The sequence below is a fragment of the Arvicanthis niloticus genome, chromosome 22 (assembly GCF_011762505.2).
Source record: "Arvicanthis niloticus isolate mArvNil1 chromosome 22, mArvNil1.pat.X, whole genome shotgun sequence".
Classification (NCBI taxonomy): Eukaryota; Metazoa; Chordata; class Mammalia; order Rodentia; family Muridae; genus Arvicanthis; species Arvicanthis niloticus.
In genome coordinates, this window is record NC_133429.1 from 2730010 (window position 1) to 2742640 (window position 12631).

Sequence of the window (12631 nt, forward strand, 5' to 3'; positions counted from 1 at the left end):
TGCATATATTGGAGGGGGGATTGCTGGGTTGTGTGGTGACCATGGTCAACACCCTGCTTCAGCCTACTGAATGCTGGGATGGCAGGTGTGGGATGGACAGACTCCACAGCAGTCTGTTCTTTTCCTTCCTGAGAGGGTTTCTCTGTGGAACACTGGCTGTCCTGGAACTCACTCTGTGGACCAGGCTGGCCTCGAACTCAGAAATCCGCCTGCCTCTGCTTCCAGAGTGCTGAGACTAAAGGCGTGCGCTTCCAAGCTGAGCTCTTTCTTATTTAGTTAGTTTAGGATTGAGCTCGAAGGTAACAGTCAGAAGCTCATCTGTTGGACTCACTGCGTCTATTATATGGGGCCTGAGGATCAACTCAGGTCTCAAGGCTCGGTGACAAGCGCCTTTAGTTGCTGAGCCACCTTGCTGGATTTTGGATTTTTTTTTTTTTTTTTTTTTTTTTTTTTGAGATAGGGCAAGGTCTCACTCTATAGACTAGCTCAGGCTGGCCTTGAACTCAGCATTCTGAGTACTGTTCTGGCATGATGGGCATGAGCTGACACTACTCTTGGCAAGAAACTAGTAGGGATGTTTTCTTGATGGGCACTAAGAATTGAACCCAGGCTTCTCCCATATGCCAGGTGCTGCCCCTGAACCACACCCACAGCTGCCTCACACACTAGGTGGAGCATGTACTGACACAGGGTCTCAGTAAGCGTAGACGTTGTTCTTACGCTCTCCATCCTCCTGAATAGCTGAGACCACAGCATGGACCAGGCCAGGCTTCAAAATCCTTCGTTTCATAAGGAAACTGACCTCACCTTCAGAACAGTAGTAACTCCGCTCTCCATTGACAGGAAGACTATGGTTGATTATTGACTACAGTGGAAAGAGACTGGGACAACCTATCACTGGTCCTAAATCACAGTTGTGGAGCTGAGGTAAACATAAAGGGCTGTGGCTGGAATCCCCCAGTGAGGAGCTGCGGTGTGGCTCAGGGGTAACACCCTTGTCTAGGATTTAGACTGAGACTTAGCAAGTGTGGAAATGCTTGCTGTGGAGAGTCTGGTGCTCCAGCAAATCACAGATGAACCTGAATACTTTGGGACACTGGAAGAACTTGAGCCCCTGACTGAAGAAACAGAGATGTGAGTTGTCTGTGTCTTGGAGCTACAGGTCTTGGTGCTTCATCCCTGGGGACCAGGAAGGTGACCCTAAGAGGAAGTCAGGATTGAGGTCACTCTGCCTCGGGTGCTCAGGGGAATGATCTGAGCTGGTTGCAGAGGGCAGTGCCCAGTGCTGAAATCATTCCCAGCCAGTGACATCAGCAAGGCCCCACCTGCTTGGGCAGCTTGAACTGTGTAATGGAGGGGCCACAGGTCTGGTCCTCAACTTTCGTGCAGGTGGCAGCTTGAGTTTAATCAGAGGAAGGCCCATGAGTCCTGCCCTGAAGGCTTCTCCAGAGGCTTGGCAACTCTTCTCATGCCTCCGGGCCTTTGCACTGGCTGGCATTTCTCCCTGCCTCTGTTCCTGTTGTTACACTAGTCTTTTGAATAACAGCTGTCCCAGGGGTGTCCTCCCTGAGCCCCATGTAGGCACCATCTGACTGTCTACATACACCTAGATCACCTGACAGCATGTGTGTATCTAGCTCACTTCCTGCTCTGTTCCTGTCTGCCTGTCCTGTGGAGGCCAGGATGAGTGGAACCAAGATCCTGAGCCATAGCTCAGCGTTTCCACTGAAGTTTAAGGAGACACAGGCTTTCCCACAGCTTTCTAACATGCCCTGTGCATTTGGGCCACTTGTTGGAGCTCTCTGAACCTTCACAGTTGGCGTGTAGACTGAGAACAGGAATTAACCACATTGCTTGGTCTCCCAAACACAAACACACACACACACTAAAAGAGAGAGAGAAGAGAGAGGAGGAGGAAGAGGAGGAGGAAGAGGAAACAAGGAGGAGGAAGAGGAGGGACAAAATAGGGTAGGGAGTGGGTGATGACGCTTGCCTATGATTCCAGCACTGGGTTGCAGAGAAGGAGACTATCTGTTGTGTTCGAGGGCATCCTGTTATAGGGAATTCCAGGACAATCATGGTTACATAGTGAGACTTTGTGCCAAAAAACCGTGCATATAATACATATACATATATTATGCATATATAATATATATTATGTATATATATGAACAAATAAAATAAAACATAAACCAATCAATCAAAGAACAAGAAGATTATAAAAATCAGAGAGGGAACTTGGATATGAAAAGAACGAATCAGAAGAGTATTTCTGGCTCAGTGGTTAAGAGCACTGATTGCTCTTCCAAAGGTCCTGAGTTCAATTCTCAGCAACCACATGGCGGCTCACAACCATCTGTAATGGGATCTGATGCCCTCTCCTGGTGTCTGAAGACAGCGACAGTATACTCACATACATGAAAATAAATAAATAAATCTTAAAAAAAAAAAAAAAAAATTCTGCGCACGTGCACGCTCTTTTGCGGCCACGCTGCCCACTTCCTCTTGGGAGTTGTAGTTCTCCTTCGGCTCCTCTCTTGGTACAGACACTAGGCACGCTTCCGGCAGTCACAGAACTACAACTCCCTGCAGGCGGCGCGTGCGCGTGCGCACTGCGGGCAGCAGGCGGCATGTCGGCGCTCCGGTGGACCCGAGGCGCAGCGGGTCTTGGCCGGGTTCTGCGCTCCCCTAGGCCCCACCGCCCGGCTTCGGAGGAAGGTAAAGGAGTGTCGGACCCAGGACTGTAATCTTCTCTTCCTTGGGATTCCGGTCATCTCCAACCTTTGTTCTTTGACCTATGAAGGAGTTTCTGGGAACCCACTTAGCTGGACACTAGTTGGCACCGTTTCGAGGGTAATCCGCAGGGCACTTTGACTTTTGACTCTTGCTCGCTTTTGCAGCCCTCTGACCCACTGTTGGGAACTTACGGGTTTTGACACTGACCTTTGGCTACTTTTAGCTAGGAGTTATTCTTGCTGGATCCTGCACCCAGACTCTTGTAGCTTCAGCCTGCTCTGCCCTTGAACTTGGTCTTTTTCTGGGTCTTGATTTATTTGGGGGCGGCGCGTGTTTTTTATTTTTTATTTTTCTTCTATGGTGGGCTTTTGCTGGATGCTGAATTTGAACTCATGCCCTACTGCTTCAACCTGAGTGCTGGGTCACAGGCCTGTACCACCATGCCCGGCTGTCCTTATCCTGTGATGCCATTTCTTTCTGGGCAGGAGCTCACACTCACTTAACGTAGAATTCCCTTTGTAGCCCAGGCTGGAATCCAGCTGGAGACCCTCCTACCTCAGCCTCCAGAGTCCTGGGGTAATAAATGTGCATGGTATAGTGCCCACTTGATATGGTGGTTTCTGTATTCTTATTTTTCATGTCTCTTTCCAGGGACTCTTGGTGGCCTCTGCAACTCAAGAAGGAGCTCTGCTGCCAGTCCCTGTGAGCGAGATGTCCAAAGAGAGTGGGGCCATGCTGAGCTGCTGGAAGGTAAGTTGGCATCCGAAGCCTTTCTACACAGTGAGATCTTGAGGGAGTGGCCTCTACGCCGGACCTGGCCACTCCAAGGCAGTATATAAAATGGCCCAGAGTCCACTGAGCAGGCAGTGTTGTCGGACTGTCCTGTGTGTGGTCCTGTGGCTCCTCTTTCTTGTGTGCCGTGCTGGTTCTGGGAGCCGCTGTAATTCTGTTCCCTGAGTTACAGATCCCCACATGGGACTCTCACTTCAGGAAGACAGTTGAGGCCCCAAATTATACCTGAACAAATACCTGAGATGCATTATTGAAATGGTCTCTGCTGAGGTAGGAGAGTCTTCAGTTTTAGTTCTGTAGAGTCAAGGTGCAGTTGGAATCCAGCCTGCCTGTCTATCTGTCTGTCTTTCCTTCCTGCTCTCTTTCCTTCATCCCTTCTTCTCTTTCTTTCTCTTTGTTTTCTTTCTTGGTTTTTTTGAGATAGGGTTTCTTGTGTAGGTGGTCCTGGCTGCTTTGTAGACCAGGCTGTCCTAGAACTCAGGTTTGCCTGCCTCTGCCCCCAGAGTGCTGGGATTAAAGGCATCACGACCACTGACTTTGGAACCCAATTTTAAGTGTTATGCCACCAAGTCTAGTGGACAGGATGTCCCAGGCCACCATCCAGGTTTCCCTCCTGATCCTATGTCAGATCTGCATGGCAGCTGCAGAAGGTAGAGACACTTAGGGGGATGGATGGGTCTACCTCTGTAAAGACAAATGTCGAACGAACTGTGGCCCCACTCTGCCCTCAGCAGCAACGGATCCCTGACTCACACTCCAGAGTATCTCACGCTGGAATCTGTCATTTGGACAGAAGAGGGTTCTAAAGACTTAGTACATGGTGCATGTTTCTTCTCCTGATGCTTCTTCCTGTCATGAACAGAAGACAGTGCTTTGTGGCCCATGAAGCTTCCAGCAGCCACGTGACTCTTCTACCCCTGACAGACCAACCAGTTCTGCCCCAGGGCCTTTACACCCTCTTGTCTCTTGGGTCCCTTCAGGAAGAAGTCAGTGCCCACCTGCCACCTGTTTGCTTTGCTGGTGGCCTCACCAGATGTGTCCTCTGTCTCTGATGTACCCTGAGTGCCGTGAGATGCTCACTGAGGCGGGGTCTGCCCCAGAACTCTGGTCCTCTTGCATCCACCTTACTTCTCCCAACTTTGTTTTTGTACAAATGTGAACCAGGCCCCTGCCTCACACTGACTTTGGGCCATGAGCCAGGGACTGGAGTTCTGGGAGGGGAAGACAAAACAGCTGGTCTTGGTGACACCTGAGTTGTAGCCTTGTTTTTCACCCTGCCGTTCTTCTGCCCTTGCTGCTAACTGTGGATGTTTGTATGCCATGATCCTGGCCAGGCTTTGGCCTTTTCATGTGTGAGCTCAGTTACTTCCGAAAGCTATATAGCAGGGGCCTTCTTGTGTAGTGCCATTGATTGCCTTTTGGTACTTAGGGCCCTGAGCCAGGGATATTTACTGCGTCTCTACTGAACTGTATCAAATATGTGCCTGTATCAAACAGCAGGTTATTATAGATTGGCCAGGGCCTGCATGTGCCAAAGCCCTGACTTCGGGCCCTTAAGGCTGGTGGAGAGATGGAGGGAGAAGCAGGCAACATTGGGCAGGGTGTCATGAGAGGGTTGGCAGGCAGAGCCAAGGGCATGATGACAGCCAGGAGAAGGCGTTTGGGATGACCCTGGGGTAGGCTCAGAGCATCCTGAGCTGCAGGACTGGTCCATATCCTTCTCTGCTCTCTGCAGTGCTAGAGGCTCGGGTGCGGCAGCTCCGGGCAGAGAGCACGCCTGGGATGAGGGTGAAGAAGGTGCAGGTGGACCGGCCTCTGCTTGGCCGCAGCAGCCGCTGGGCACAGAAGCTGGAGGCTGAGAAAGAGGTGAAGCAGAGGCGCCAAGAGGAAGTTGAGCAGCAGAAGCGAGCCCACACACTGGAGTCCTGGACCCTTCGCAAGGAGCCCCGGATCTGGAGTAAGAAGCTGGCTGGCTACCTGCAGCAGAGCAAGGGGGCGCCCAAGAGCTCAGAGGAAGAGCAGCTGGCCAGGGTCCTTCAGGCTGCTCTGGTGAAGCTCACCTACCATGAGACAGGAACCCTGGCCAGGAAGAAAACCAAGGCTTTGGAGACGCAGACCCTGGCCCTCCAGCAGAAGTGTCTGGCTTTCTTTGAGTGCTGCGTCTGCACCGGCCAGCTGCCCCTTGCTCACCACGTGCTGGTCACTCACCATAATAACCGAGACAAGCAGCAAGTGCTCACACTGGATATGTATAACACTGTGATGCTTGGCTGGGCCCGTAAGGTGAGACCCAGCTCAAGTCCTGCTTCCCACTGGATACATTCCTTTAGGTTTTACAGACAGAAAACACTCTTTCCTTAAAAACAAACAAACAAACAAACAGAAAACAAAACAATCAGAAGATCTAGGCATGGCTGCGAACGCCTTTAATCCCAGCACTGGGAGCTAGAGGCAGGCGGGTCTCTGTGAGTTAGAGGCTAGCTTGGTCAAGACATTAAAACCCTGCTACCCCCTAAAATGAAGGCCTGAGTGTAGTTCACTGCAGGACTTGTGAGCCCCCTGAGCAGGGGCTGTCCCTGGTGTCCCAGTGGCTGCCGAACCTTGTGGGACACATTCCATTCTCCAGAGTGGGGGAGCTTGCTTTTTCCTGTGTATCCCTTTGGTGGAAACTTGGGGTGCTGTGAGAGGTTTGGGTCCTCAGTTTCTTCCCTAGCATCTTAGGGTAGGAGAATGTCAGTCTAGGAGTTCAAAGAGAAAAACGAAAATGAGGAAAGAACAGAACAGCAGACAGGAAGCAGGTCTGAGTTCAAGGCCAGCCTGACCTACTTAGTGAGTTTCAGGCCAGCCAGGGTTACACAGTGAGACACTATCTCAGCAAACAAAGAACAACAACAAAAATCAAGCCAGCTATAAAATACAAATCCTGAAGCTGTAGCCTGGTGGTAGAGCATATGCCTGGCATCCAGGAGGCCCTAGCTCAATCTCCAGTTTGTCAGAGACCCCTCAGGAAGATACCCTGTTGTCTCACCTACTGCCGTATCTCCTTCCAAGTCACTGATGTTTTTAGGGAACACATTGATCAGAGTCCAGGTGTTGTTCTTGACCGTCACCCACACCCCACTTTGTCCCCAGGGCTCCTTCAGAGAGCTGGTCTATGTGTTCATCATGCTGAAGGATGCTGGCCTCTCCCCAGACCTGTGCTCCTATGCGGCCGTGCTCCAGTGCTTGGGACGCAGGGACCAGGATGTTCACACCATCCAGAGGTGAGTCAGGAATGTCCTGGGGGCCCTGTCCCCCGAGTGCCGAGTTAGCACCCCACCTCCCTCGTATTGCCTCAGGTGTGTGAAGCAGATGATGGAAGAGGGCTTCCGGCCCCAGCTGCTCTTCACCGACCTGGTCCTGGAAGAGGAGGAGCGGACGGCACTCCTGAGAGCAGTGCTCAAGGCTGAGCCTGCCTTCTGTCCACCGCCACAGGACCCAAGCCCAGTCAGCACCTCCGTGCTGCTCAAGGATGTCTACAGCAAGGTGAGTCACAGGCGGGAAGCCCGTTTCATCCCCTCCCTGCATCAGGAAGGCTGAACTGCAGGCACAGGGCAGGTTGGTGCCCTCACGGATGAGCACCCACGGATCTGCTTCCTCTGGATTCTCCGGGGCGTTTCCTGTCATAGAGCCCTTGTTCCTGTGGCCTTTTGTGTTGCTTACAGCGTCCTTAAGGTCCCTTCACACTGTGGTATATGTTGGAGGCTCGCTCCTGTTCATGGCTCGGTACTATTCTGGTGTGTAGGCAGGGTTCTCCTATGCATCCGTCATCTGTCAAGGGCATTGGGTTGTTTGTACTGGCTGTTGGCAGTCGGGTGTCTGTGTCCTTGTGTCTCAACTCTTAATGCTCTGGGTTTTTACTTTGAGTGGACACATGTTTGGCATGGGGCTTCTTGACAGGGAGTGGTGGTCTGTCTCTGTGCCCAACAGGAGGGCCCTGTGTCCTACCCAAAGCTGCACCTGCCCCTGGACACCCTGCAGGAGCTCTTCCACCAGCAGCTGCATGTGGAGCTGAGTTCCAGTGTGTGTGTCCAGTCGGTGGAGAAGGCCCCAGTGATGACCAAGGAGGTCATTGAGGCGGTAAGAGGCTCATCCGGAGGCTGCCATCCTGTCAGCCAGTAGGGGTTGGAGCTGTGACCTCAGCTGGGGCCCTGAGTGGTCTTGGCAGGGGGGCTATGAGCTCAGGGCAGTGATGCTGCTGTCCCACAGCGGAAGACCCTGAAGGCACTGCGAGCACAGTGGGAGGCAGAGCTGCTAAGTGAGCTTCGAGAGATGAAGGCCGCGATGGGCCGCCAGGCCTATGAGGGCCAGCCCTCCCTCTACCCGTTCCTGTGCCTGCTCAGCGAAGAGGAGTTTGTGAGCATACTAATGCAGGTGGGCGGCGTCCCGAGGCCCGGGCATGGGCAGGTGGCGGAGTTCAGGCAGTCACAGCTTGGGCTCCTCTTGCACCTCAGGTTTTGCAGGTCCTGCCTGCGCAGGGTGAGCCCCTTCTCCAGTTGGCCCAAAACCTGGGCCTTCGGGTGTTAAATCGGCATTTGGTGAAGCAGAAGCAGGTCACCAACCACGTGCAAAAGCTGGAGCAGCGGTATTCACAGTACCTCCAGCTGCTGGCTTCCGACACCCAGGTAACGTGGACTTCCTGCTGACCTGGGGAACTCTCTTGGAGACGTCCCCTCCCTGTTCACTTTGCCCCACTCATGACAGGTTCCACCCCCGTCCCTCCCCATCGCACCCCTCAGGCACCGGCTTCCCAACTCCATCCATCCGAGCCTCAGTTCCCTCCTCGGGAAAATGTGGGCCACCCCACTGCTCTCCTTACAGGCGGCACCCTACCTTCCTCGGGAGTACTGGGAATCGCTGGGCCCACTGGAGGCCCCTCCGCAACAGCCCTGGTCCATGGCAGTGCAGCTCCAGCTGGGCAAGCAGTTGGCCGAGATGCTGGTGCAGGCCGTGCGGATGCCGCGCAGTCTGGCGGCCCGGCATGGCGCTCAGCACTACATCCCAGTGCTTTACCACGTCTACTCCTTCCGAAGCTTCCGCCAGGTAAGGACTCGTGTGGGGCTCAAGGACACAGGCCAGCATGCCTGTGCCATTGTGTGGGTCTAGCCATCCCCACTGGGACGTGTGTAAAAGCAGGAAGGGGTTCCACTAGGCTAGGGCTCGGAGTTTTCTGTTCTCCCTGCGAGGTCGCAGAGGCGCTGGCACTCAGCCTCCTGTGCACCCCTTTTGTGTCTGCCTTCTCACCCAGGTGGGCATCCTCAAGCCTCACCCTGCCTACACGCATCTACTGGAGACAGCAGCAGAGCCTACCCTGACCTTCGAGACCACAGAAGTGCCTATGCTGTGCCCGCCGCTGCCCTGGACATCGCTGCAGTCTGGCGCCTACTTGCTGAGCTCCACCAAGCTGATGCGTGCCACGGAGGGGACCACGCAGCACCAGCGTCTACTGGAGCGCTGTCCTCCCGCCCAGCTGCACGGTGCCCTGGATGCGCTCACGCAGCTGGGGAACTGTGCCTGGCGTGTCAACGGGCGCCTGCTGGACCTGGTGCTGCAGATCTTCAGGGACAAGGGCTGTATGCACTTGGGCGTGCCTCCCCCGCGCTCAGAAGCACCACGGCCGGCCCAGCTTCGGCCACCACCCGGCTCCACACCAGCGCACAAGTCTGAGCTGCGGAAGGAGCTGGCTCGCTGCCTCAAGGCCGCTCGAGAGATGCACAGTCTGCGCAGTGAGGCCCTGTACCGCCTGTCCCTGGCACAGCACCTGCGCCACCGTGTCTTCTGGTTGCCGCACAACATGGACTTCCGCGGCCGGACTTACCCCTGCCCGCCGCACTTCAACCACCTGGGCAGTGACCTAGCGCGTGCGCTGTTGGCGTTTGCTGAGGGCCGGCCACTGGGGCCACGCGGCCTGGACTGGCTCAAGATCCACCTGGTCAACCTGACTGGCCTCAAGAAGCGCGACTCGCTTCGCATGCGCCTAGCCTTCGCGGACGACGTCATGGAGGAGATCTTGGACTCTGCAGACAACCCCTTGACGGTACGGAGTCACGAGCTCCTCTCACGGCAGCCCCGGTCTCTGCCTCCCGACTTTCTGTGGTCCTCTCAGGCTTGGGCCACCTTCTCATATGCTTTCAACCCTTAACCACCGCTGTCCCCCTCCTTCTTCCCACTGTGTCCCCTCTCGATGCCACTAGTGGCTCCCTGGTGCAGCAGCAGCGGCCAGCTGTCACCTGAGTGGCCGTCCTCATCCCCCTACATCACACATGCTTGCCTAGTGTCCCTATATCCCCATGTCAGCTGACCTACCCAGGCTGGCTTGTGCCGGCTCAGCTTCATGGATGCTATCCTCCAAAGGGCCGGAAGTGGTGGACGGAAGCCGATGAACCCTGGCAGACCCTGGCCTGCTGCATGGAGGTCGCACAAGCAGTCCGGTCCCCAGACCCCGCTGCCTACATTTCCCATCTGCCGGTTCATCAGGTGGGCACACAGGTGGATTGCCCATGGGGCCAGAGCCCGTGGTGCCCCAGGAACTGGCATTTGCAGTGGGGTTATCTTAAACTGGGGTTGCCCTGTGGGACCAGCCTCTTGATGCAGCAGCTTTGCTTTATGAGGGAGGCTGGCCCAGGCTCCTCTTACCGGGTGGTGGGATAAGTTCCTGGGGTGACCTGTGTGTCAGTATTGGGTCGGTTGGCCTTAGCTCTTGGGCACCCCTTGTGGTCAGGATGGTTCCTGCAATGGCTTACAGCATTACGCCGCACTGGGCCGAGACAGTGTAGGTGCCGCCTCAGTCAACCTGACGCCTTCGGACCTGCCTCAAGATGTGTACAGGGAGGTGGCAACACAGGTGGGTGCCAGGGAACCCCTCCTGTACCCACTCGGGGTTGCTTTTCTACAAGTGCCTAGATGGGGTCCCTAGAGGGGATGGAAGCAACGTGTCGGTTTTCCTGTCCCCTGACCCCATCCAGGTGGAGGATTTCCGCCGGCAGCACGCCAAGCAGGGTCTGCGGGTGGCCCAGGTGCTGGAGGGGTTCATCAGCCGTAAGGTGGTGAAGCAGACGGTGATGACAGTGGTGTATGGGGTCACGCGCTACGGCGGGCGCCTGCAGATAGAGAAGCGCCTGCGCGAACTCAGTGACTTCCCCCAGGTGTGCAGCCTGCCCGGTCCTTACCTGAATGTGGCTCCCTTGAGCACAGGGACCCTGAACCTGGTTCTTCTGAACAGCTCTAGTCCTTTAAAGCCTGGGTTCTGGCTGTGGGCAAGGAGAGGGGCAAGGTTCTGGCCCCGCCCACCTGTTGTTCCTATCTACGGTTGTCCCCACAGGAGTTTGTCTGGGAAGCCTCACACTACCTCGTGCGCCAGGTCTTCAAAAGTCTACAGGAGATGTTCTCCAGCACCCGTGCCATTCAGGTGTGTCCCTGCCAGCCCTCTCCCATCTCGGGGGGCCCCTCCACCCCACGGTTCGCTCACTCAACCTGGTGTGCTGTCACGCCCACAGCACTGGCTGACTGAGAGTGCCAACCTCATCTCTCACGCGGGCTGGCCTGTGGAGTGGGTCACGCCCCTGGGCATCCCCGTCATACAGCCCTACCACCGCGAGTCCAAGGTCCAGGTACTTGGGAAGCGCCCTTCTCCTCTTCCCTCATCTCCTGTCCTCCCTGCCCAGGGCTGGACTCACCTATCCCCTACCCTGCTCTGCAGGTAAAAGGTGGTATCCAGAGCATCACCTTCACCAGTTCAGTGGACGACAACCAGTGAGTCCTGTACTGCGGGAGGGGAGAGAATGGAAGCAGGGGTAGGAAGGGCTCTGGGCTAAGAGGGTACCGACCTAGAACTTCTGGGTCCACAGGAAGCCCAATACTCTGAAGCAGAAGAATGGCTTCCCGCCCAACTTCATCCACTCCCTGGACTCCTCCCACATGATGCTGACAGCCCTGCACTGCTACAGGTGGGTCCCAGGATGCGGTGTGGGCCCTCGTGGGCCCAGAGGGGCGGGCAGGCAGGCAGGCAGGCAGGCAGGCAGGCAGGCAGGCGCGCGCTACAGGTGGGTCTGGGCGTCATGGACACTCAGTCTGTGATATTTAGCTGCAAGGGGCATGCCAGCCTTGTTTTGCTTTCTGGGGACATGGACATAGTAGGTTAAGTCTATCGGGTGGACACTTCCCACAAGGGGTAGGGCAGGATGGACGGGTGCTGGCAAGTTGTGGGAGTCCTTGGCACAGACCTGCCAATGCACTGAGCTGGCTTCAGACAGGCGCAGCAGCTGGGTGAGGGAACGTAAACTGCCTCTTGAACTGCTTAGAGCAATGGGGAGGCAAAGGTATCCAGGGAAGCATGGCAGAGTGCCCAGTGCCAGGGCAGACAGACAGGGTGTCGTCAGAATGAGGTTCAGGGCAGTAGCTGTACAAGCAGCGCCTCACTTGGGATCTCCCTGCCTAGGAAGGGCCTGACTTTTGTCTCTGTGCACGACTGCTTCTGGACGCATGCCGCTGACATCCCCACGATGAACGAGGTGGGTCGGGTCCCCGCCCCCAGTGGCCTTGATCCCAGGAGTGTGTACCATGGCTGACATAGCCTGCAACCCCTCAGGTATGCCGCGAACAGTTTGTGCGCCTGCACAGCCAGCCCATCCTAGAAGACCTGGCTAAGTTCCTGGAGGAGCGTTTCTGCTCCGTCTCTAGGTGAGCTACCCTTCCTGTGGCCTGGTGCCCTGCCTGCCACCCGCTGCCCCACTGATGTCTACCCTAACCCTAACCTGTTTGCAGCACCAGGTCCCTAAAGCCCTCGGAGCTTGCCCTGGTCGTGAAGCTGCAGGAGACACTCCGGTCCTTGCCAGAGACAGGTAAGGGTTTTAAAAGGGGCTGCACAGGGGCCCTTGAGGCCGAGCCGGCGCAAAGCTAGCTCTACACTCTTGGCTTCACAGGTACCTTCGATCTGGGGCAGGTGATAAGATCCACCTACTTCTTCAGCTGACCCACGCCGCGCTGTCCCTAAACCTGTGCATAATGTAAATAAATGAAAGTCTTTGTCTACCTACGCCAGCCGCCACTTTCTGGTGACGGGCAA

At 55.5% G+C, this 12631-nt stretch overlaps 1 protein-coding gene across 2 annotated transcripts; it reads left to right on the top strand.

The window, feature by feature from the left end:
* Window positions 1-2584: 2584 nt before the first annotated feature.
* Window positions 2585-12601, top strand: Polrmt (RNA polymerase mitochondrial). Of its 2 annotated transcripts, XM_076919582.1 has the most exons (21): window positions 2585-2718; window positions 3388-3486; window positions 5264-5811; window positions 6661-6791; window positions 6867-7053; window positions 7498-7647; window positions 7777-7941; window positions 8022-8192; window positions 8389-8610; window positions 8816-9604; window positions 9922-10044; window positions 10289-10411; window positions 10533-10712; window positions 10889-10975; window positions 11064-11177; window positions 11267-11319; window positions 11415-11513; window positions 12005-12077; window positions 12155-12246; window positions 12331-12407; window positions 12489-12601. In XM_076919582.1, the coding sequence occupies exons 1-21, from the start codon at window positions 2631-2633 to the stop codon at window positions 12536-12538; spliced, it is 3621 nt and encodes a 1206-aa protein (XP_076775697.1). In that variant the 5' UTR covers window positions 2585-2630; the 3' UTR covers window positions 12539-12601. The 2 variants fall into 2 exon arrangements, with proteins under 2 accessions (XP_076775697.1, XP_076775698.1); XM_076919583.1 differs by lacking the exons at window positions 2585-2718; window positions 5264-5811 and adding an exon at window positions 2979-3312.
* Window positions 12602-12631: the final 30 nt, after the last annotated feature.